The sequence below is a fragment of the Pithys albifrons genome, chromosome 7 (genome assembly GCF_047495875.1).
Source record: "Pithys albifrons albifrons isolate INPA30051 chromosome 7, PitAlb_v1, whole genome shotgun sequence".
In the NCBI taxonomy this organism is placed as follows: Eukaryota; Metazoa; Chordata; class Aves; order Passeriformes; family Thamnophilidae; genus Pithys; species Pithys albifrons.
This window is the reverse complement of record NC_092464.1, coordinates 42,330,616-42,355,615: the sequence shown is the minus strand read 5'-3', so window position 1 is coordinate 42,355,615 and position 25,000 is coordinate 42,330,616. Positions and strand designations below refer to the sequence as shown.

The window sequence follows — 25,000 nt, the reverse complement described above, 5'->3', positions numbered from 1 at the left end:
GCTTCCACAGCAGGCTATTTGCTTGCATGCTTGAACTGTTGAATATTTAGATCCACCCACTGTCCCTTGTGCCAAGACCACCCTGCTGCTACTCGTGTCATGCAGATTTGGCACAGAAGCTGCATTTAAACAGCTAATGAGTTGCATGTTGAAGCACAGGCTGGTCTCCTCTATTGAAATCCTGTAAAAGAGCTGTGACTTATCTTGGACTGAGTAATCTACTAGCTACTGATACCATTGCATCTTTCCATAGACTGGCTATTTTACCTGCTTCAGTGATGAAACAGATTTTCTTACCCCAAACAACTTATTTAAAAGAAAATCGTTAAATGTAGACTTACTGTTATGTAGTAATTTAATGATAGCCCACTGTGGGATAATTATACCTGCATCACCTCAGTATTAACAAGAGAGGAAAATTAAGCCTTGCTTATTCCTGTTTTGGAAGAATTGGGCCAATAAGTTAAGTTGGATTCAGGATGTCCTTTCCAGTGTGTCAGTAGCTGGAATCTGTGAAGTAGTGCATCAGATCAGCTGGCCAAGTTACCTTGCCCCTAAGAGTTTTTAGAAAGTTAGCTGATGAGATGGGCAAAGTCTAGTCCAGTGCTGTGGTGCTCTCTCCATATTGAGTGGATGAACGGAGTGGGGGTAGTGCAGCTGGCAGAGGTGCTGCTGAGAGAAATGGGATGCTGCAATTCCAGGTGGGTGAATGTAACCAGGAGCTCCAGTCATCACATGAGGGTTGATTTATAAGATTTTTTTTTACCTAAAACACAGAGGATATCAATTCTACAGTGGGCTGGAGCCAGCAGATCCTTAAAACAGCTTTGGCAGTGGTGTGATTTCCTGCCTTCTAGCCCCAGTTGGCCGCCTGTTGTCTTTTCAGTAATGTTGTGGCCTTCAGGGTGAAGGGGATCTTGATTGTCACTTCTAACCCAAATCCATTTGAATTTGCAAATGTTGTTTGCATTGGCTAAGACGAGGTAAATGGTCTCTGCTCCACACCCAGCTGACTGTTAATACCAATTCGGTCTTCTAAACTTGATTTATGGGACTATGTGTCTTTCAAAAAACTTTGCCTTTACCCTAGATTGACCCAGTCTTGTCACCGCTCTAAAATACGCGCAGCTGTTTTTGCTGGCTTCATAATCTCACAGCAGGATTACAGAGGGTAAAAATTAAGAATGTTAAGACTTACAGTAGCCTGTTTGATTTAACAGCCTGTTTAACTCAACTCCAGTTAGGTACTGTTCTTCCAGCTAGAACTTGAGACGAATGCTATCAGTGAAAGATTTACATTGATTTCCAGCTGTGAGGTTGGCAAAGTACCAGATAGTTGTCATCAAATGTCTCTATGCCCTTAATTATGGGCTCTTCCTCCTTCCTTGTGCTGGTCTTACTGATCTTCTGATCCCAGACTCAGCTGATAAAAATAGTTTATTCAAAAATTAATTTTCTGCTGTTTGTAAAGATAGGCAAATCTGTGCACTGATACTGGAGGAGCAGTAAAGGCGGGGGAGGCAAGGAGCAAGGCGGGGGAGGTACAGGGAGGGCCTCCTCGTAGAGCAGCTGTCAGTTTAACTGGAATGAAATGACAGCCTTGAGCTGTGTGTGGTTTCAAATTTGGTGTTTTATTTGTGAGCTTCCCTCCCCCTTCATGTGCTGGGCCGAGAGATACCTGTGTGGCTGAGAAACAAGGAACAGAACCCATGGGAGCATCTGGGAAAGGAAGGTCATTTACAGTGGTGACAAGAAAAGCTTGTGGAATTACAGCTTTATTTCCTACAAACAGTCTTGTGTGAGCCTTAAAGTTACCTGTTAGTTGGGCCTTTATTATTCCAGGGTGGGGTAAGGAAATCAAGATGAATTTAACAGAAGGGCTGAGTGATCCTCCTGCACTTGAACCCCATTTTTGTTCATCCAAGTGGCAGAGGAAGGTAATAGTAAACTAGTTTCACTGTTCTTAGTTGGTACTTCTGTGCATGCTGCATGCCTTGTGTAGTATAGGGCTGTAATGCTTTGAGTTCCCCATATTTTTGTAGAAATTTTATTAAAATATTGGGCTGAATTTGAGAAGTAACTCTCTTGTCTGCTGCAGGGACCTTCTGGAGTTTGTATACCATTTCACATTGCCACTGGATGCAGTGAGGAAGACTGGTGTTCAGCCAGTCATTTCTACACCACAGCACCAAGTTAAAATACAAGTTCTAAGAGCAATTTGATCACTGACTATACACAGAAACATGAGGGATTTAAGTACCTCTGAATGACAAATGTTTCAGGTACACTGATAAGCAGCCTTGTAGCTGTGATGTATATCATGTTACTTGTTCATATCTTCAGTCTTTATATTTAGCATTCAAATTTAAAGAGTTGTATCAGTGCAGAAGAAAAGTTCCTAAAATCTGCTCTCGTCATGGTGTGAAGCAAGTTAATTGTCGTGACGTGCCATTAAAGTGGAAAAAGACCAGCTTCCTACACAGCAAAAATATTACCTGATTTCACTTAAACGTGGAACAGTTACTGGTAGCAAGCTCTACACCACCCAGGATGAGTGGCTCATTTATATGCTGTTTAAAAAAAAAAAGTTACATTCAGGGAAGGGGCTTTTTCTCCAGAGAGGGAAGGGAAGGGAAAAACCAAACAACAACAAAGCCAAACAAAAACAACCAACCAAACAAAAAAACCCGCAGTGCTGAGGAAGTAGGACCAAAATTAATTTGAAAATTACTTTATATTAAACTCAGTCATCTAAGCCTTACACATTACCTAACAAAGCCACTGGTGTTTGTGTTACTGTCAAGGGAACTTGATAATAAAACACCTTTAGTAATGGAAAACTTTAAACTAACTATAGTAAGTGTGATTTTCTTTTTTTTTTTTTTTGTCATAAAATCAAATTAAATTAACCTTTAAGTGCCATACTGAAACTTTTCCCAAAGTAGAAAGAGGCCACTGTTTTGTCTGTAAGCTTTTTTAATTGTTGGTTAAGATTACAGGGTAGCTTTTTTAAAGCGTCAGACTTGAATTTTAAAAATAATGGGACCTTATGTGTTGTTGCCTGACACAAATTCTTAACACGCCAGGCTTAAATGAAATCCTTGCAAGACACTGAAATGTCATGACAGAAACAAATGTTTTTAATGTGACTAGATTCCGCATGCTTTACTGTCGATTGCTTGCATGCGTGCTCTGAAATGGAGAGAAATGAAGGATTTGCAAGCTGGGAGGAGAAGGGCGCTGTGGATATTACTGAAAGAACACTTATTTAAACACAGGTTAAGGATAAGCCTCCTCAGATGCTGCTTCTGCTGAATTCTCCTCTGTCCTGGTGCCTACTACATTCCATTGCTTTTGTCTGGGCTTGGTATTTGGGAAATTTTGGTGAGGGCTGGAAGGTGGGGGGGGGGGGGCGGCACGCTGGAAGCTGGTCAGCAGTAAGGAGAGAAGGGCTGGTGTGGGAATTGTGGAGTGGGGTCAGGGTTTAACTTTAGTGGCCATTCATCAGATGATGATTGATTGCTGTGCAGTCCCGGGGGACGTTTAACAACATCTCCGCCCATCCCCCTGCCCCCTTTGAAAGCAGATGGACCAAAAAATGGGGAGAGCGACACCCAGGAATTCCTGCTGTTGTAAAATGTTTTTACGGTGCACTGTACAGCCTTTCCTGAAGCAATCACATTTATGGCCTTGCTGTTGTATTTCTTGGGCTGCTGTGGCTGTAAAAGATGAATAGCCCTGTAACATGGTTCACTGATTCTGTTTAAATTGAAGTAGGCTCCCTTTATTGTTTTGTGTCTAAAATTGTATGCCACCAATTCAGGAAATATTTCCTGTTTGGGAAGTAATCAACCCATAGCTGATTTATTTTAAAATAAATCACTTTTAACTATCTCTAAAACTAGTCCCCTCTTCCTTTTAACTTCTATCTTCATTTAATTCTGGTGGAAATTCTAAAATACTAATTAATGTGGTGGAGCAGTAAAAAAAAAAGGCTACTAAAGTTGCTTATTAATCTTTTCCCCCTTAATGGATAGTTAACAAAATGAGTGTTGGAAAGGCACAGGTTTTGATCTTAACAATTGTATTTTTACTTAATTACTTAGTAATTACTACAAAAAGAAACAATTAATGAAATGCAATTTACACTGTTCATTTCTTTGTAAAGAGAAATCTCTCTTCTTTCTTTTTACTTTCCTTGGGGCCCATCAGAACGTTTGTGTGGTTTGGAGAAACAAGTATGTTTGAAGGTGTTTGCTTATAAACCAGTTTTTCATGGATTTGGGTAAATAATGAAATTAACAGGACAATAGTTAATTTACAGCTTGATGGATTCTTTTGGTTGTACCATCTTTGCCTCTTTAGATGTAGAGGGGGGAACTTCTAGCACTTTTCCTCTTAAGTACCATTATGTGAGGTTTGTTTGTTTTTTCTGTTTGTTTATTTTTTGGGTGGTGGTGGTGGGGGTTTTTTGTTTGTTTAGGGTGTTTTGGGGGGGGACGACTGTGGGTGTGTGGTGTGTGTTAAAGCTGAGTATTATAAGCTGATGTCTGCTAAGAAAGACTTAGTGTTACTCTTCCCTTTCCTCCTACTATTCCTGCCCATCTGCATTTTAATATTAGTCTTGTCATTTGCCTTAAAATGAGCACAGAAGGAGCAGTATGATGCTGTAGTAACAGGGCAAATGAAATGTGGGGTGGCCTTCTCATGTGGCTGAAATTGGAAGAAAGGGAATCTCTGCCAACATTTTGGGTATGCTTACATGTGCATCAATTCTGAGCTGAGCACACAGTTGTGGATTGTCCTACATAAATTGTTGGTAAAATTTTTGCAGGGAGTTGCTTGTTTGGTGGATGGAGGGAAAGGGGGAGATTTGGCTTCCTCTCCTTCTTCCCCTCCCCCTATTTAGAAACAGGCATAGAAACTTAATCTAGCAGTACGTGACCTTTGTGGCCATGACCTAGGGACTGGGATGTGAGCAGGCTTGAGCTTAACAATAAATTCCTGGTTGGAAGCGCAGGGAAGCTGGATACTGTGCCCAAGCTCCGTTAGCCCAGCTGGCACAAATCCCTCTCGCTGCTGTGCCCTGCACAGCTGGGGACTGCCCAGTTTTACTCTCTGCGAGTGTGCCCCCTTTGCTGGCTAGAGCTGATGTACAAGCCTGTTGGACGCTTCTGACAAAAGTGAATGTGAGTGACCGCAGGAAGAGAGTTGCCCTTGTACCTCTGCCAAGTCTGAGGATTCTCTTGTACCCTTTGTGTCCAGAAAGGAGTTTCTAGAGAGTTGCTAGTTCATCCTGAAGCTGGCTGACTCTTTCAGTTCTCTCCTGGTGGCTGGCTCCCTGCCCCACTGAGAGCAGTAGGGTTATGCATTTGTGCTTCCTCCTGTGTGTCTTTCAGGTTACAGTGTAATGATGGACATCAGTCTATCAGTGTATGCTTCTTTTTGCCCAAGCCTGTTAACTCTTTGTGCTTAGATTTAAATCTAGGCTGGTTGTACTTCTTTTCTTTTTTAAACTAAGACACAAGTGTGAGGCTTTATCAATGGCTCTGAAGTATTTACTCAAGACTTTCCCCTGCCATACCCTGTGTAATCTGCATATTTCTGAAATGAGATTGTGGCTGTTGTCACTCTTCGTTCTAAATTCAGGAGTGATGTTTCCCACCCCATTTTGGTGGGTGGCAAGAGGCAACTGAACAGCTTAAACTTGGTTTTGCTTTGTCCCAGTGGATGCTGTTGGAGGAGTGCCTGGAGTGACTCCTTGCAGCAGAAGTGACCAAGCTTTTGCTTCTGGTATTGACTCTTGTGGAGGACTAATAACAGATTTAACTTGCTTCTGGTCTTTGGTTCATATGGTCACCATTTTCCTTTCAGCTGCTCTGCTTGACTGAGGCCCCAAATCCCTGCTGTATGTTTTTAAAGTATATCAGATTCATATGACTTAACTTGATACCCTGTCTTGGTTTTCATTCTCTCTCAACTTCTCAGTTGTTTAAGTGGAGTTATTCAGCAACATGTAATAAACATTCCTCGTAATTTCAACAGAAAAATTACAGAACTGCATATGCAAGTGAACATTGTATACAGATTTAGACAACCACAGTGTAAAGATAGAGTGTCTTCTAGTTGAAGAAGATGATGCATTTGAACAATGCCTTTCAGAGCCGAGGCAGTTTTTACTTGATATCTGAGACACTGCTGAGATACTGAGCAGAATCTGAGACACTGCTGGAGGATTTAGTATTTGAACAGAAGCAAAACATAGGTCTGTTCCAGTTTCTCTACAGCAGAACTTAACTGTAGGAAAATAGGGGATTTTAGTAAAATCTGACACATGTGCACAAATGCACACATAACCCTTTGAGAAATTAATCCTTACACCACTTCAGCTGTTGTGCTTATAGAAGCTTAAAATGTCATTTTATGCAGCATAGGCAGTCCAAGGGAGTCACCTGTCCTGTCCTTCCCCTTCCTTTTGAGGGAGAAGGGACAGTGGGATGTTATGCACTCTATCACAAGCTGTTAGCTGGAACTGGGAGTGGCTGGATGACAGCTGGGAGAAGACTGGCATATCAAACACTTGTCCAATCTTTGTTCCGCTCTTGCTCCTTTCTGTGAGGTAGACTTGAAATATCTGGTGATGGAAATGTTTGGAGAATGAAACCTTGTACCGTTGTTCTCTTCCATGGTAATCTAGATTTTCTAATGTTACACTCATTTCAGAGTGTATGTAGTTAAGGGTGAGACTTGAATACAAAACTTTATTGTGTTGAAATGTTGTACTCCTTTTTTTGCATCTTTGGAAACAAAGGCAAGACAGCTGATTTCTGCTCCCCTATAAGAAAACACACTTCTGTGTAGGATGGTATTTCTGTGTGCTACTTCCCTCTACTGGATGGAATGGGAACAGTTATGGCTGAATGAATGAATGAATCCAGCTTTCTAGGCTAACATCTTGGTGTAAGACTTCCATTGTGATTTGAATGTGGGGTTTGTAAGTGCTTTGTGAACAGGATGGGGCTTTAGTAGTTATGCACAGTTCAATGTAGTATTCAAATGATGGGCTTGCTAACGGTCCAGTTTTGTTTTCCAAATCAAGCTTTCTAAAGCATCAGTAGCATAGAAACACCATCATAGCAGAAACACCATCATAGCGAAGGTTTTTTGCTTTGCTGTTGGGGTGGCAGAAGGAATGCTGTCGCTGACCTGAACATAAGGGATTTGTGTGTTTTGAAGAAACAGAGGGTGGTTTGCAGCGTGTACAATTTTGTTTTCCCTTTCTGGGGAGTGGGAGTGCTGGTGCTGCGGTTCTCCAGTGTTATTGATTATCGAATGGTCCACTTAAGAGAACGTGGTGTTTGTGCATGTAGGAAAAGTCTTCACCTGAAACTTGCCATAGATGGCATCTTCAGTCTGCAAGTGTTGTCAGATGGCTTCCGCTCTTAAGAGGAGTGGGTGTGGACGCTCTTCCTACTATTGTATTGTGAAGAAAACAAGGACACTTCCATCAAACTGTTAGGGTATGATTTGGAGTTTGCTGGGAAGGATAGCTCTTCCTCTGTGGAGAAACTATTCTGAAGTCTTTGCCTATTGCCACTGCTTCTAACCATCTCCTTTATAGCTGAGCTTTTGGAAATTTTTATATTCTGGCTCTGTTTTCTTTTAAGTTCTTTATTAAATAGTGATAGAGATTTCTTTATTCCTCCCTACAGGTACTGCATTTCTACTGTGATACCTGTTCTGTCCCCATATGTCGTGAATGTACCATGGGACGACATGTGGGTCACAGTTTTATCTACCTCCAAGATGCCCTACAGGATTCCAGGACTCTCACCATTCAGCTCCTGGCAGATGCTCAGCAAGGACGACAGGCTATTCAAGTAAGATACTCAAAACTTGAGTACTTTTCCCCCCTCCTTCTTCCCCCCTACAGCTTGTCTGTTAGAGGGCAAGGTGTCAAGGCAAAAAGCTCTCTGCTTCTGCTGTCAGTCTTCTCACCCCTTCTGTTTTCTCAGATCTCTGACAGAAGTGGTGGAGCTGAAAATAAAGTGCTGTTATATGAGTTTTGCATTCTTGCAGCATAATACTGTCATGTAAATCACAATATATTTGAAGCTCTGTACAAGTGCACTTGAGCGTGAAGCATTTTAAGAAAGCTCTGGTCTTGTATATTTGTGCACAACTTGGTTTTGTTTTTATGGCCGAGACTTATTTTCAGCATCTTTCCTGCTGTATAGCATCTAGCATTCTTAACTACCTTTGACTCTGGTTGTGTCTTCAGTGTTTTCACCAGATACAAAATACTAATCAGCTGTTAGATTAGCATGAAATTTCTAACCTGCATATGCAGAGAATCTAGAGCATCTCCATTCAAGCATTACTCTGCAGACACACATCCATACTGTGCCTGTTATTCTGTTCTACCTCAGCTATGTTGAATAATGCAAATATAAATATCTGCTAAGAGCTGGAATGAAGCTACTGCAGGACTTCAAGCTGGAAAAAGAATTTACACAGGGAATTAAACTGCAGTGGCATGTAGATATTTACTTTTGCTGAGTAATAGATAGCAGTGACTGCTATGATATGAGCAGTAATTCTGTCTGTATAGAGAATACAGAATGGGGAAAGCATAGTGGGGAGTCTCACTCTACACCTACTGCCTTGTAGTTTTGTCAACCTCACATTCTAAATTGAAGCTGGACATCACAAAACTGTACAGTTCTGTGTGCTATAACTAACAAGATTTTGTTGAGTAAACATTAGTAAAATGACATGGATAGGAAGTAAACTTTCCTTCTGAATTGGGTGCTTTCCTGGCACATGCATGATACAAGCAATAATTAAAATAACCCAAAGCTCCTTGTCCACCCATCACTTCTTGTTTCTGGTAGATGAGGGAAGTAAGCTTGTTCTGTGGGGCAGGTGCAGCTAACCCTTTGCTCATTAAGTCTTAGCCCCTGTGGAATGGAATAGTACTTTGATGGTATAGAGAGTAAATGGTAGTTGGTGTCTCCCTTTAGCTTGCGATGTTAACTTGGTACGAAAGAACAGTAAGCAACAAAGTTTTGGAGGTGGACTGTTAATTTAAAACTATATCTTAAGACAGTCCTGCAAAACTTAGTTTCTCTTGAGATTTGTTTTAATCTGAATCGTAAAGCTCTTCAGCAGCATCCATACTGAAACATGTCACATATCCCCAAAATAAACAAGAAGGGAAGGGATTTTGCTGGTTTAAAGACCATCAGTGTTCAGTGCAGTGGTGCAGTGTTCTGAATTTCTCCACGCTGTCCCAGGTGAGGGCTTGTCTGTTAGTAATTAAATTACTGCTTTTGACTTCCATGGGCCGTAATCATCTATCTGGTGTGGCTAAATCACCCAAGAAGGGGCTGCATCTTGGAGTAAAAACTGGGAGGGGATAGAGGGACTGCATCTTTGAGTAAAAAACTGGGAGGGGATAGCACTGAGTACCACTCTGCCTCTCTTACATGAATCCTTCCTACTGAATTTACTTTGCTTATTCCTTCCCCATTTTCTTCTGACTTTTATGCTGGAGGCTCCTGCCATTATTTATGGCAGGATTATTTTATGGTGGGGCAGATGAAAGGTGGGCTGTGTTCATGTAACTCAAACAAGCAGCTCTCCCGAAATTAGTTTGTACAGTTTTGTCCTGGTCTCCCTACAGTCAACCCACGGTAAGAGGCTGTCTTGGAAGTGTTAAATAGACAGTTTGTGTAAAGATCTGAAAAATTACCCATGCTTTCAAGAGCTGCATTGTTTTACTAGTCCAGTGGGCATTTTAGTCTGGATCACTGTACAGAAGAAGGGTAATGAGCAAACAAATCAGTGATATATTTGAAGGAGTGGTGTAATCTCTGCGTGCATGTGCAGGAAGGGGAGCATTGTTCAGCTCAAGAAGACAGCTATTCCTGAGGCAACATCAGCAGCAACTAGAAAAGCATATGATGCTGTTAAAAGCAGACGTGCCCAACTCAGAGGGTTGATGGAGTGAACTTGCATCAAGTTTTCATGGAGCAGAGCTTTCCTTGTTCTTGGGATGATAGGGCTGTGAAGCTGTAAGTTTATCCTAGGGAAGAGACAGCATGTCAACATGAATTTAAAACAAACTCTAAAGTTAACTAGACTCTAAATTAAAAGAAATTGTTTTGAGTGGTTTTCTTAAAGTATGGAAATAGGCAACAGAGAATTAAATACCAATACAAGCTGTAATATGAGAAACATAGACTGGAGCTCTAAGAGGCTTGAAAAATAATACATTGTAGTAACACTTCTTAGTTTGACTGATTCATAATGCTGTACTAGAAACTCTTAATAGGCGCTGAAAATGATAGCTCCCCTGACAGGAGATGTTGAGGATGGATGAGGAGGGGTAGTTGAGAGTAAAGGGGAAAAAGTGGAATTTGAAGGGCGTTGCAGGAGAGAGGAAGTCAAGCCATGAGTCAACTGGCTGGAGAGTATCTGGTTAACCAAAGTTGAAGGCTTTTAGGAAGAAATGTTTATTTAAACTCTTCCTGTGGCTTTGGAGGAAAGATTGGTTTTCAGACTTAAAGAATTGCTGTGAGTTGGGATACATTTCAGCCTCTTGATCCACTGAAGCCTGATGTGGTCTGTCACTCCAGAAAAGTCCAAACCTTGCTTTCAAAGGAGTTGAAGTTCTCTGTAAGAAATAGTAAGCCTGAGAGCATGAGACTTGCTTTTGTTATCTCAGTGAAATTCTGCAGCAATGGAAAGCTGTTCCTGCTTCCCTGTGCAACGATGATCAGGATTATGCATTTATAAGCCTGTCCCTAACACAAGAACTTGTGCTTCTGTGCCTGTGTGATGAGCTGATCCAGCTGAAAGGGTAACCTTTCTGTGGGATTACTTTTTGGCTGGGTCAGCCCCCTGGCTGGTTCAGTGCAGTGCTACAAGGACTGATGATGATGCCAGGGAATGAAGCAGAAACACCCAACTCTGTTGCTTGTAGGACCTCTTTCTTATCTCAGTGGAAAGTTATCCTCCTTGCTGGGATACTTTTCCACCCTTTTCGGAGTCTTGGATTGATTCATAGGGATGATATGAAAGCCAAAGTTGACACTGGATTAATGAGGTGGGAGAAATCGGGTCTGCTTGCTGCCTTTCTGTATGGGGAGCGTGTCCTGCTGCCTTGTTTTACCTCATGAAAGTGCACACTTAGCTGTCTTCTTTCAGAATTTTTTCCAAGGACTAGGTCACAAACTGAACGTAAATCTGTTATGATGAAAGATAGATGGCTTCTTCAAAATGTCAAGTTCTTAAAATACATCTATACGTGTGTAACTGTATATATATATGTATGTATGTGTGTAATCTAATGCACTTGCATAACAGTAAAGCACTGAGTGGTCATACCCATTTAGGGTTAATTTTCCAGGTGAACATGTTAAAATAGAATCTGATTTGTTCATCTCAGTTGTCTTAAAAGTCATTTCATTGGAAAACAAATGAATTCTTTCAAATCTGAGCCTATAATTGGTTTTGCTGGGATGTTTGGCAGTGCAGGCTTCCCACTGCCCAGTGAGACTGGTCATGTGCAGAACGTAGTGGGAGCTACTCTTTTATCTACTGTCATGAAGAGCTTAGGAGCGGGTGGTAAGGCAGGTCAAACATTAAGGCGATGCCTCTTTCCTCCCAAATTGTGGGGGAGGTGGTATGAAGTAGATTAACGCCTTTATGAAGGGTGAGGGGATACCGTAAGAAGCTCAGCCAGCCAGAGGAGGAAGCTGATCTGCTGCCTTTGAGCCTCTGCCCTTCAGTGGAAGCTTCCCTGTGGGTTGCCATATGGATCTGTGCTGCTGGGAGGTCGATACCTGAGAAGGATGGCACTGCTGTGCTGCAGGGGATTGGTTTGGGGTTGTCGCATTGAGTTAGCTCAGACCCCCTTGTGCGTGGCTTTGAAGTCAGGCTCACAGGTTTGAGACTCTGAAATGAAGCTTTGGAAACAAAATGGAGTCAATTGTACTTTTCTAAATCTGGGATTTCTATCAATAGAAGCCGAATTTCTTCATACTTCTAGTTATTGTTTTGTGTTGTACTTCAGTGAGTTTCCTCGTGCAGCATATGAGCAGATGGTTGTTGAAGAAGATGGGTTTGACATGTTTCACTGCCCAAAGTACTGTTCTGCCTAAAACTGTAGGGAAAAGGTCTGTTCTTGCAGTATAATCACAAAGATTGTTTAGTGGTATCTGACGTGAGTTAGCCTGGCCTCTATTCCTCCCTCCATCAGAGTTTCTTTTAAAATTGTCTTTGTGAGAAACTTTAGGTGAGAATGTTTTAGTGATTTATACTTACTAGGCTGAAACATTGAAATTCGTCCAGCTACTGTGATTTGGGCTATTACTGCTGCAAATTCACTGCTAAGCTTGTTAGTCCTAGTATCTTTACTGCACCTATACTTCATAGGATCTTCCGGTTAATTTTTCTAGTATATGAACATTAGGAAGTTTATATCCAGCTCTTGATGCTGGGGAAAGACAGCTGTTACATCTTGGCTGTTCTATTCTACTCTGAAATAGTGATAAGTAATTCAGTGAAACAAGCCCACTGTATCTTTTTGTTAACATAAGGAACTGAAAAGTAATGATTTAAGGCTGGAACCCCTTCTGTTTGGTGCAAGAGGGCTAACTTGAGATGTACCAAAAGGTTTCCTTAAGGGATTTGTGTTTTGGTTTTTCTTTCATATTTAATGTCCCAGGGAGGAGTTTGTTGGTGAATAGGCATCCCAGCTTTTTTCCAATCTTAAGCAGGGATAAATCATTCTTAAATTCCTTAATGTTTAAAGTGTAAATCCTTCCTACTGAAGTAGGGAAGTGTATATATATATAGTTAAGATTCTTTAGCAATACCTGTGGTCCATCCACCCCTGAAATACTGAAGAATTTCTCAAAAGAAAACAAAATTTGCTTTTAAGTTTGAATTTTCTTTCCAGAGGCTTGCACCTTCATTGGAAAACTTAAGAGTGGGAAACTTATATGTTGGAATTAATGCCTGGGAAATTATGCCTCCTTCCCGTTTTTGGATGGATGGAATAAAAAAAATCTGAGGGACCTTTTAAAAAATATTCTGCAAGCCAGCACTGAGTAGCAATATAGTTACTATAAGTAGTCTTTGCATATCTCATAGTGCTGGCACAGTGTTGTGTGGAGCAGTGATATTTCTAGGACACTAAATACTTCATAGGAATATTTAAGTTAACATGAAGTAAGAAGCTTTTTGTAACTTGGGGCTCCATTACCTGATGTCCAGCAGAGACAGGAAATGTGAAAAATGACTGAAAGCTGCCATTCTACAACCTGACAAATCCTGATTCAGGCTCCTCTCTAGTCAGCCCAGACACCTACAAGTGCAGCCAAGTTGCTACTTCTGACTCGTGTAGTTGGTTTAATCATAGTTTGTGTTGTAGCATCAGTTGCTGTGCCAGAGACATTGTAGAAAGGTCATTACTACTTTTTACCTCAGGTGGTAAAATGTAGATAAAGGGCATCTCACAGAGGTACCCACCTAAAAGGAGCTTGCAAAGGATACCTGGGTTCCAATGCAAGTTTGCCCTTCCCCTTTAATTCAAAATTGAAATGTGCTGGTAGCAGTAGCTACTGATGGATGTCTGCACTACTTTCCTTCATGAGAACACTTTTGTCTTGCTTTGTGTGCAAAGTTCCCTTATGTTGTGACCCTCTGGAACACCCACCTGCATAAGCACTGTTGCTACTTAAATTTTACTCTGAGGAATTAGAAGTACAATTTTAAAGCCTAAAGTTTAGAAATTACATTGCAAAGTCTTTTTACTTGTTTTAAACAAACACAAAGCACTGGTGATGTCTCTAATAGAAATGGGGAGTGGTGTTGGCTGTCTTTGGAACCCGGAGAAGCCACAAGTGAATAGATACAGCTGCAAATAGGTGATTTACTGTATTGCCCAACAGCAAGAAACAAAGCAGTTGTTCTCCATCTCAGATTCAATAACCCAGTGCAATCCTTGGCTAAACACAGGCCATCTATCTCCTAGATGTGAACTGGTTGACCATCTAATTCACCAGCACTGGAAAAACTGACATACCACGAGGAGAGTGGATCACAAAAGCTGCTTTTCTTTACAAGAAGTTGTTAAAAAGGTTCTGTGGCATCTGACCAGAACAAGCAATGCCGCTGCTTAGCATGTTTCCTAAAAAGCTGACCTCTCTGAGGCAAGTTCCGCTCAGGAAATGCCTGCAGAACAGCAGGAGTGAATTTTCGTGGCAGAGCTCTTCAGTAGTCAAAGAGAACAAGGGATTTCCATGTAAAGAAGACTCACAAGAGTTTTACTTAATGCTTTTGACTTTTGCTTCAGATATAGATAACTTGTCTGTTGCTGTTACCCTCACCTTACCTCTGCATGTCCGATGCTGGTCAGCCTTCCTAGGCTGCTCTGTCCTATTTGGACAGTGTAGGATCATCTGAACTTTACCAAAGTTTTACCGATATCCTGGACAACATTAGAGGCTTAGTGTTTTGGGCATCCCTCACTGATCTGAGCTGTTCATACTTCTTCAAGTAAAAATAAATCCAGATGATGACATGAAATGTTGGTGGACAACCCTGTGCTATTGAGTACAGTTACTTGCTCTACCGTAACTGGTTCCTACAGTTGAAAATTGCAGCATCCACAGGGAATTGCAACCTCTCCTGCTGTGATGGAGTTCTTGAAAGGTGGACTCCCGTAAGGAAATTGGGATTGCTCTTATCTGTAAGGTGTGAGGGAAGCATACATGCAGGTCATGGTCCTAATGGGTACTGCTGTACAAAAAGCACAAGTAAGTAACCCAGCCTTCCATGCTTTCACAGACATCCTTGTTAGGACTGGAATATTAGTGGATAGCATAGTTTCCCAAACACTTCTCAAGGAGATACCTCTTTCTCTTTGTAAAAGAATATACTTGATGGGAATCCAGATCTGTTTTGAAAGAAATGCATACCTTTTGCTTGCAGTAGAAGTGTGGGTTCTGTGTTTGAATGTCAAAGTAGGGGTGATAGAGGCACAGTATTCTTACATGTGGACTCTTCGAGATGTGTCTGAGGTTTACTGGCTTTTATGAAGCCTTAATCTGTGGCCAGTTGTGACTTCATTTCCTAAATGCTGTAATGAGATTTTCATTTTCTGTTGAAGTGTTGAGTCAAATTTGCCTGCCAGAAACTGAGAAGGCGGCATGTTCATGTCTCCCAGCAGTGGGACTGGGATATATAGGCTGTTCATGAGTTTGAGGACGTTCCCAGTTAAAACTGCAGTGAACTCTTCGTTTGATTTTTATGCCCTTTTCTGTACTATTTCATGAAACTGGGAATAGTTTGGGAAGGATTTTTCAAGAAAACAAGTCTTAATTTCTGAGGGAAAGAGACACGTTCCTTTCAGGTACATTCTGCTTATTTGAAAAATACTACTACAGAATGTTTTTAAAATAACAGTGTTGCAAGGTTATACTAGAAAGATTTTGATCTCTGAGTTGTAACTAACTATATGAATGCTTTTTAATTATAACAATCTGATCTTTGTTTTTTCTTTTAAAATTGACTTCACATTCTGTTAGGACTATTTCTGTGCAGTTCAGATGCACAGGCAACACAGTCTGTTCCCTACAGTGTCATTTCTGACTAGAAGCAGACCCATCGCACAACAAGGGTCTGAACCATTGTGAGGGAGTGGGCAAACCTGGTTCTCTATATGTAGAAAAACATAAGTATGAATTTCTGTGCAACTCTCATGTTTGCCATAATGGCTACTTGGTGGAATTGCACAAAGAATTCGGTCCTGTGGTGTTGGTGCATGGTAGGTACAATGAAGGTGTAAACTCCATGTAATAGATGTATGTAAAGAAACATGTTTGTTTTTTAGGCTCCAACAGGTGAAGGCCTGGTAAGAAACTAAGAGTTGTAACTTTATGCCTTTACCCGAAGGTGTAGTGAAATGTAAGCAGCAGTCCTTCGATACATTTTTAATTGGTTTTATTGACCCTTAAGTGTGTTTGTCTCTTTTCTCCACAGCTGAGCATTGAACAGGCCCAGGCGGTGGCAGAGCAGGTTGAGATGAAAGCGAAGGTGGTACAGTCTGAAGTCAAAGTTGTGACTACTAGACACAAGAAGGCCTTGGAAGAGCGGGAGTGTGAGCTGCTCTGGAAGGTATGCACCCTTACACTTGTGGTTTGTACTGCTGACAAGTGCCTTTTCACACTGAAAAAAATACTTAAATTTGTACACAGTCAGATTCTGGTATACAAGGAAAACTGAACTTGAAACACTATTTACCATGAATTATTTTTTCTGTGGGTAGCAGGGTTCTGGATTCTGGCCGTGGTTGGTTTTGTGCTGAAAGTTTCTCTCATTTTGGGAAACTGGTAGGGCTTTGGTAGGGGCTGCTGTATCCTCAGAGCAGTACAGCCCCACAAAGGAGCTGGGCACTCCCCCTGCTGGCTCAGCAGATGCCTGGGAGGAGATCCCCTCTACACACCATGTGTAAAGAATGTCTTCAAAACATCTTTATTATGTTGCTGTAGAATTAGGTATATAGTTTATGGGTTTTCCAATCCACTTCTTGTAAGGCACAGGAGTGAAGCTGTGTATGCTGTCCTTTTTTTAAAGAAAGACTAGTAGAAATTCTATGAGACTAACTTTCCTTGTTTCCATACCTAGAAACATTTAATCAAGGTAGTGTCCTGCCTCTGATGATTTTTTTAAACTAGTATAAAAAATGAATTTTTCCCAGCAAGAGTATCTGCACAATCCCAAACTCATGGCCTCTTCATCCACAGTGCATGTTGTGGTGTTTTGAAAGGAGGAAAGCAAGTAACAGCCAAGTTCCTAATTACCGAAAGGTAACTTGGTGGTCACAGCTCTTCTCTGCTCGTGTTTAGCAGGACTTTCAGATAAGTGAGTCAAGCTGACTTGTCCTGGGACCACATAACTGCTAGGAGTGTTAAAGGGGAGCAAAAAATGTGTGGTCAAGATGGGAAAGGTTTGAGTTAACTGAGAATGCTCCTATAAAGAGCAATCACACCAGGTAGTGTGGCTGGAAACCAGGTGCTGTATGGCTGCAGCCTGTACTAGCAGAGCCAGGGAGGATGGCTTGTACATGTGCTTGACGAGACACCTGCTGCCCAGGTGCAGTGGCACCTTGCCTAAAGCATTTCTCCCCTATTCTCCATCAACATGAATTGAAACAGTAATTTTCTGGTGTAATATCTGTTGCCAGCAAAATGAGCGCTCTGGTAAGAGTTTGTTCTATGGAACTGCTCTTGCTGCAGTGAGACTAATTCCCTACAAGAGTTTTGTTCTTTTATAAGTGTCAGTGACAAGATTAAAAATACACTTTATATAGTTACTGTACTTCTAATGCTGCTTTTTCCAAGGTTTTGGGAGATGAGTTCACTTTCCACTGTTAACCTTCCCCAAGAAGCTTGGCAGCGTTCTCTTTTGAGCTGTTCTAGTGCAGGAGTAAGAACTGCCCCTAAAATATTCTTATCACAAGAGGAGAGGTTGTATAAATGCACTTTATTGGAATGTCTGCACTGACAGCAAGTTCTCTTCAGGTTGTAAGACATTATTTTAGGAAGGAAACTTAGTGGTGGTGGTAAATGATGCTAGCAAAACAAGCTGAGTGTATCAAGCCATTGTATTCAGTGGGTTAATGAACAATTTCAGACATCAAAGCTGAGTCTAAGGATTAAGCTGATACCTAAGATTAGTAATCTGTCTTAAATCTTTTGGAGGAAGCATCTTTTTTTCTTCATTTTTTTTCCCCCTAATTTTTTCTTTAATTTTTTTTAATAGTTTGGTGCCTCATTTTAAACGAAATACTATGCTTATACATATGTTAACTAGACAGCATATAGCCAAGGAGTCTTCAGACTCCTTGAGTCTTCCTTCATTAAAGCATATTGCAGGTATTGTTCTGCATCCAATTAGGAAATGTATTTTTGCAACAATATAACAAATATGTTTCATTAGTTTCACAAAGCAGGTGTCTTTGCCAGATGGTCCAAAGTGGTTTTCACAAGTAAAGATGAACACAGGCTTATATAAATGAGTTACAAACCAAAGAGTTTTGCGTGAACCTCTGTCCCCCAAGCAGGCACTGGCAGCAACCTTCTGCATCATTTGAAGTGACATTTACAAAGCATCCTGTTGCAAAGCATGAGCTCAGTGTGAGTGCCAGTATTTACAAGAAAATATTAAAATAATTGAACCCTAAAAGTCACGAGAGATAATGTCTGATATTACTAGTCACATGACAACATTTCTGGCAGACTGAGAAGTCACAGGAGCCCATCTGCATTAGCTGATGCTGACTCCCAGCTTCAGCTCCGTGTGATAACAGCCCACCTGCTGAAGCTGGTCTCAGTTTTGATTAGTGAAGCCTCAGCCTGTTTCTTCTTGAGAGCCTGCAGTAACCTCTGTTCTCCCTGGGGGCTAAATGAGACAGCCTTTGGAGGATCTGTCAAGTACCTTGCAACTATAAAACAGAATAGCATTTGAGGAAGCAAATAGTTATTTGTAAGCAAGTGACTCTCCTTTCAAATGGCACTCTGATGCAGCAGATCCACAGGGTAAGAATGGCTGGAGGGTAGAAAATACTAATAGTTCTGAATTTGTATAAATAATTTACTTTTCCTCGTTTCTACTTATTTACATTGTGGGTTTTAGAGGTTTATTTTGCAGCTGTGTGTCAATGTACTGTAAAAACAGCTCAGCTGTTTTTTACGTAGAATGGTGACACGAAAATGTGGGCTGTCTTTCCTGATGTAAGCATGCTTTTCTCTCCCCCCTGTCCCCTGCAAGGTGGAAAAGATTCGTCAAGTCAAGGCTAAGTCACTCTACTTGCAAGTTGAAAAGTTACGTCAGAACCTAAACAAGCTGGATAACACCATTAGTGCTGTTCAGCAGGTCCTGGAGGAGGGTCGTACCATGGATATTCTTCTGGCTCGGGACCGCATGCTGGCGCAGGTGCAGGAGTTGAAGAGTGTGAGGGGCCTTCTCCAGCCGCAGGAAGATGACAGGATCATGTTCACTCCCCCTGACCAGGCATTGTATATGGCCATTAAATCAATGGGCTTTGTCAGCAGTGGGGCGTTTGCTCCTCTGACCAAAGCCACTGGGGAAGGTCTCAAGCGTGCGCTGCAGGGCAAAGTGGCCTCTTTCACCGTGATCGGCTACGACCACGACGGTGAGCCGCGCCTTTCGGGAGGGGACATGATCTCTGCAGTGGTGATGGGCCCAGACGGAAACCTTTTCGGGGCAGATGTCAGTGATCAGCAAAATGGGACCTACCTGGTCAGCTACCGTCCACAGCTCGAGGGAGAGCACCTGGTGTCTGTGATGATGTGCAACCAACACATTGAGAACAGCCCCTTCAAAGTGGTGGTGAAATCTGGGCGCAGCTACATAGGCATTGGGCTGCCGGGGCTCTCCTTCGGCAGCGAGGGGGACAGCGATGGCAAGCTCTGCCGCCCCTGGGGGGTTAGCGTTGACAAAGAAGGCTACATCATTGTTGCCGACCGCAGCAATAACCGCATCCAGGTGTTCAAGCCGTGCGGGACCTTCCATCACAAGTTCGGCACGCTGGGCTCGCGGCCAGGCCAGTTTGATCGCCCCGCCGGCGTGGCCTGTGACATTTCACGGAGGATTGTTGTGGCTGACAAGGACAATCATCGCATCCAGATCTTCACATTTGAGGGGCAGTTCATCCTGAAGTTTGGGGAGAAAGGAACAAAGAACGGGCAATTCAATTACCCATGGGATGTGGCCGTCAACTCAGAGGGCAAGATTCTGGTCTCTGACACGAGGAACCATCGCGTTCAGCTGTTCGGGCCCGATGGTGTGTTCCTTAACAAGTATGGCTTCGAAGGGGCGCTCTGGAAGCACTTTGATTCCCCCAGAGGTGTGACTTTCAATCACGAGGGTCACTTGGTAGTGACGGACTTCAACAACCATCGCCTTCTGGTCATCCATCCAGACTGCCAGTCCGCGCGCTTTCTGGGCTCGGAGGGCACCGGGAACGGCCAGTTCCTCCGCCCGCAGGGAGTGGCTGTGGATCAGGAGGGGCGCATCATCGTGGCTGACTCCAGGAACCACCGGGTGCAGATATTTGAGTCAAATGGTAGCTTTTTATGCAAGTTTGGCACTCAGGGAAGCGGCTTTGGTCAGATGGACCGTCCTTCAGGTATAGCTGTCACCCCTGATGGCATGATTGTTGTGGTCGACTTTGGAAACAATCGAATTCTCGTCTTCTAATCTGTGTTTGAATTAGGAAGAAACTGTCTCAGGGAAATTCTTCTAAGAGAAAATGAAAAAATACAACGTTAATTCAAACCTACCTCATCTTTAATTTTTTTACAGATGAATGTACTTACCTTTTCTGCAGGGTGTGAGCCTGTAAAATTGAATTCTATCTACCTCATTGTTCTCCCTTCCCTCCCCAGTTTCTCACCCCCTCCCCATCCCCACACACTCAGTTCAGAACGTTATACCTCTTTCCCTCCCCCAGTTGGGGTTTCATGCACAAACAAGTGTTGCTGTGCACATTAGGTGGTTTGTGTGGCAAGTTCTGTTAGACTAAGCCAAAAAAGGCGCTATGTAATTTTTTAAATGGAGAAAATGGTAGTAGGTGTTTGTAGAGAATTTTGTGTTCTTGACCATACTGCAGTTCTGTGGGTGGGGATATGGGAGGGAGGGATTTTTGTTTTGTGGGATTTGTTGTTTTTTTTTTTAATTGCTGCTGCAGCAGAGAACTTTTTCCTGTTCTCCTTTTTATACCTCAGTGTGTTTGATTTACTGGTAAGCACAGCATCTTGTTCCCAGATGACTCTGAACGTTTTGTGAAAGTGAGTGGGATTCACTCGCCAGGAAGAGCAAGTTTGCATCTTTTTGGCAATCCTGTATATTTTTTTCTGAAAGATGGTAATCTAACAGCACAAAGTGAAGCTGATGAAAATGCACAAAAATTCTTTAAGTTTAAACCAAATTGTTGATTTTAGTGGCTTACTGCTGTTATTACAAATTTAGATGAAAAGCAAGGCTTCCTTTAGTGTGTCCTGTCATTGAGTATTTCTTTTGACCCCTTTTTACCTGAAAGCTAAATTAGTTTTTAAAAAGTTATTGTTTGTTCGTATCAGTGCACCTACTCTGGATGACAGAAGAGGTTACAAGGAGCATTGAAACAGGGAAAATCAAACCCTTTTGATTTACTTTCTTGTGAAATGACTAGCCTTTTTTGCCCCTCCCCATAGAGAGACTTTAAGGGAATCACGTTTGAATTTGTTAGAACAGAAGTGGTACCTTTTTCCAAAAGTAAGAAATAAGCACAGCTTTGGAGATTCAGGGTGTGTTTTAGAGAAGTCAACAGGTTGGTGGGGGTTTTTTGTTGTTGCTGTTGTTGTTTAAAGAGGATTGCAATAACTCTATCACTTTTCATCTTCTGGCTTCCCAAGAGAGCTGGACTGAAGAATTTGGGAATGTCTACTGTAGCTTTTAGGGTGGGCCTGTAGCTCCCTGCTACAGGATCTCTTGCTACAGATCCGAGTGAAGAGTTACCAGTACCAGTGTAAGGCAAACTGCACCAAGGTGAAACTTTGCTGCTTTTTTCCCAGGGCAGTACCAAAGAATTCCGTGTAAAATACTTGTATATGATCTTTAAAAGCTTGGAGGCAGGGGGAAGTTTGCCCTTTTGGGGATATAAAAACAGGTTTTCTGAGAAGCAGAAACTTTGGAGATCTCTTAGAACAAAATGTGGCTTTGAGTCCCTGGAAGCATTTGGGTTTATTCTCCAATTTCTTGCATTCCAGTTTAGCTGTTAATGCAGATATGATCTCTACAGACCTGTAGCTTCACCCCCTGGTGTTGGCAAACAAGGATAGTTAAAGTAGGGAACTGTGGACTCCCTCTTTCTCTCTGCAGTGGAAAAACTCTTGCAGTACTCTAAGGCTTGGAAATGCCGTGGGATTTACCTTACTGTTTGAAAGAGATCTCTGAAACATAAACATGGTTCATTGTCAAAAAGTCTGAAGAGCCTTAACCATCCTCCAAGGAAAGGGTTCATCTCTCTGCCAGCCACCATGCACAAAAGTGACCTGAGACTGAAAGGCTCTTTACAAGTTTGTGAGAGATCACAAGGTGCACTTTGCTTCTTGCTGCTTTTCCCCTCCAAGGAATGATAACTTTCTGGGTTTTGTAGAAATACTGATGATGTGTGCAGGCAGAGATAGCTGCCACTTTAGAGGAGGTTTAAACTAAAGGACCAGAAAGACACAAGAAAGATTACTGAGGTGGCAAAACCTCTTTCAAGAGAAGGGTGCGGAAAAACACCTAAATTAAATGGGATAAAACAACTGTGCTGCCTTTCAGCCAAAGCCTCAGGGAAGCAAACTCTTCAAAGCAGTGTGTTTCAGTTAGGCTTAATCTTAAGATGGCATGGTTTAAAAACAGTCTTTAAAGGATAATCTTTTATGCAGATGCCTGTCATTAAATTTGTGTGGCCCCTCAAAATATGTGTATGAGAGAAAGCTAGTTTACCTTCAACTTCAGCAAGTTCTGCTTGTGAACATGCCTCCCTTCTTGTGGGTGGCTTACAGTTGTGACAGATGTCCATGTTTGTCTTGCATTTTTCAGCCCAAGAATTTAGCAAGGTGGGCTATGAAAACTAATAGCCTGCAAGATCTAGATACCAAAGAATACTGGTTTAGAAAGCTTTAAATGTTTAGTTTGCAGTGTCCTCACATTCATCCTGTTATGTTAATGGAAATGCCAGGTCTCTTAATACTTTGACCACAGTGACTGACAGTGTTGAAGTGTCCTACATATGCTCTTCTGCTTTAATGCTTGTCAGGTTCACCCTTTTCTGGGGCTAGAAGGGAGTTGTTCTTCCAGTCATTAAAAAAAAAAAAAAGGTATGCAGTCAGGATGGTGTTGAACTGGAGGAACCCTTTGCCCCTCTCCAGCCTGCACAGTGCAGAAGGTGGCAGACACTGAAGGTGCCCTTTGCTGTTTTGTATGGAGCCATTGCACAAGCCCCAGCCCAGCTCAGTCAGGAAGAGGAATGACTTGAACTCTTTATAACTTGCTGTTTATTTAACTCAGTGGGATTTGCTTGCAAACTGAACCTCAAGTGTTTGACCTCGTGTGTTGGGGAGCTTTCTTGTTTTAAAAACACTACTATTTAGCTACCCAAAAAGAATTCCTTATCTTTGTCAGAGATAGTGCTAAGCACACTTGATCTCATTGAAAAGTGGTAGTGTAGCTTATAAAATGGAGTGGTTTATATGCAATGGAAAGAAGTAGTGCTAATATACAATGCCAACATCAGATGCCCCATAGGGGCTTTTAAAAAGTAGTAGATTTAAATGAGATTCAAATCTTGCTCTGGTTTTCCATGCATGTTCTCAGGTTGATGCCCAAGTATCATAATGTACATACATGCAGAGAGGAAAAGCAAGGCTTGGAAGCTGGCTCGCAAACCAAACAAGCATTCAGAGTAACCTTCTGAACTAGGGGAAGTAGCCTGGAGAAAGGTGAAGTGAGCGTGTGCTTCTCCACTGGGGAACAGCAAAGGTGGGTGACAGAGCTGTCCACTAGAACTCCCAAAGGATTTTTACTATGCCAGGTTAAACCAGTGGCTCTCTAAACCTTTTGTTTGACAAAACATTGTCAGCAGTCAGGATGGCTGGTTTGGGTGCTCAGCCTATGAGTGATCTTGTCCTTTCTCAGAATTACTTGAGGAGCTTCAGTAGCCAACTGAAGCCAATTCAGTCCTTGATAATGCAGGTCCTTCAGATAACTCACTCCTTTTTATTTAGTACCTTTTAAGTATAACTTATTTAAGGAAGCCCATAAACCTTAAACTTTCAAAGAAAGCGAGGGAAGGAAGACACCATCTGGAAGCTAATGCATGTTGGGGCCAGACATAATCAATCTGGGAGAAAGAATGAGGCACCTGAATGTGGCATTCCCATGGGATTGCATGAAAGTGGGCCCAGTCTTTTATGTTACAGTTAAACCAAAATTAATTTTTGAAGAGAGCAGGTGTATAGGCTCATCTTGCCATAACTTGAATCATAAGATTTCTTTGTTCAGTTCTAGGTTTAAAAAAAAAAATTTGTGCCAAAGTTTTGTTTATTTTTAAAGGAGTGTAAGCCAAGTGGTGCCAAAAGCTAATAGGGTATTTAAAAGTAGAGATATTTAGACAAACAGTTTGGAACTGTATAAAAAAGGAACACTGGTACTTGAGTTAGACAAATATTGTACCTTTGGTCTTTGAGTCCTTGGGAGTTTGAAACCCAGTTTGCTGTGGTACAAAATGCACAACTAGAGATGCCACTATCTTTTGTTCGAAGTTCTACCTCACTCTGCAGAAGTAAATCATCTACCTCAATTTAGCATCAGACAGGTTAGAGAAATAGTTGATAATCTGCCTGGGGGAAGGATTCATCCTGCTTGTTGGAAAAGCATTGTAATTGCAACAGAGATACTAAGTGTGTACCGTGTGGAGACTGCTTGCTTTTGTTTGCTGTTGTTTTTGCTGCCTGCCTATGGAGATATTAAACTGTCCTTACTAGAGAATCTGTAAGTGAAAGCAAATGTTTAGGCAAACTGGACTGAGACCTGAAACATGTCCGAGTTTGTTCTGGTTACACTACGGGGTAAGGGAGTGTAAACTTTTGTTCAGTATTATGACACTACTAGCTGGCGTGACAAAATTCATGTTCATTTGCAGTGTCCTATGTCCGTAAGACCTTTAGGTCTTCTCTCTACAAGAGAAAAACTTAGGCATGCCTACCAGTGTATCCTGTTTGGAAAGAATGGTGTTACGATTGCTGTAAACACAATGCTATACCAAATGCTTGAAGGGAATAAGATCCTGATTTATTTTTTTTAATTGACTTGGTGATTGTATTAGTAGCGTTCTTGACTCAATGGGATTTTTCCACCATGACAAAGCAACCAA

At 41.9% G+C, this 25,000-nt stretch overlaps 1 protein-coding gene across 1 annotated transcript in view; it reads left to right on the top strand.

The window, feature by feature from the left end:
- The window catches only part of TRIM71 (tripartite motif containing 71), a 54,312-nt gene extending 32,441 nt beyond the window's left edge, over positions 1-21,871 (top strand). Inside the window, exons 2-4 of the mRNA XM_071560207.1 lie at positions 7,713-7,880; positions 16,054-16,188; positions 18,844-21,871. Of these exons, the coding sequence (XP_071416308.1) occupies positions 7,713-7,880; positions 16,054-16,188; positions 18,844-20,295 (1,755 nt within the window). The 3' untranslated portion in view covers positions 20,296-21,871. The remainder of the gene's footprint in view (positions 1-7,712; positions 7,881-16,053; positions 16,189-18,843) is intronic.
- The last annotated feature ends 3,129 nt before the right edge of the window (positions 21,872-25,000 follow it).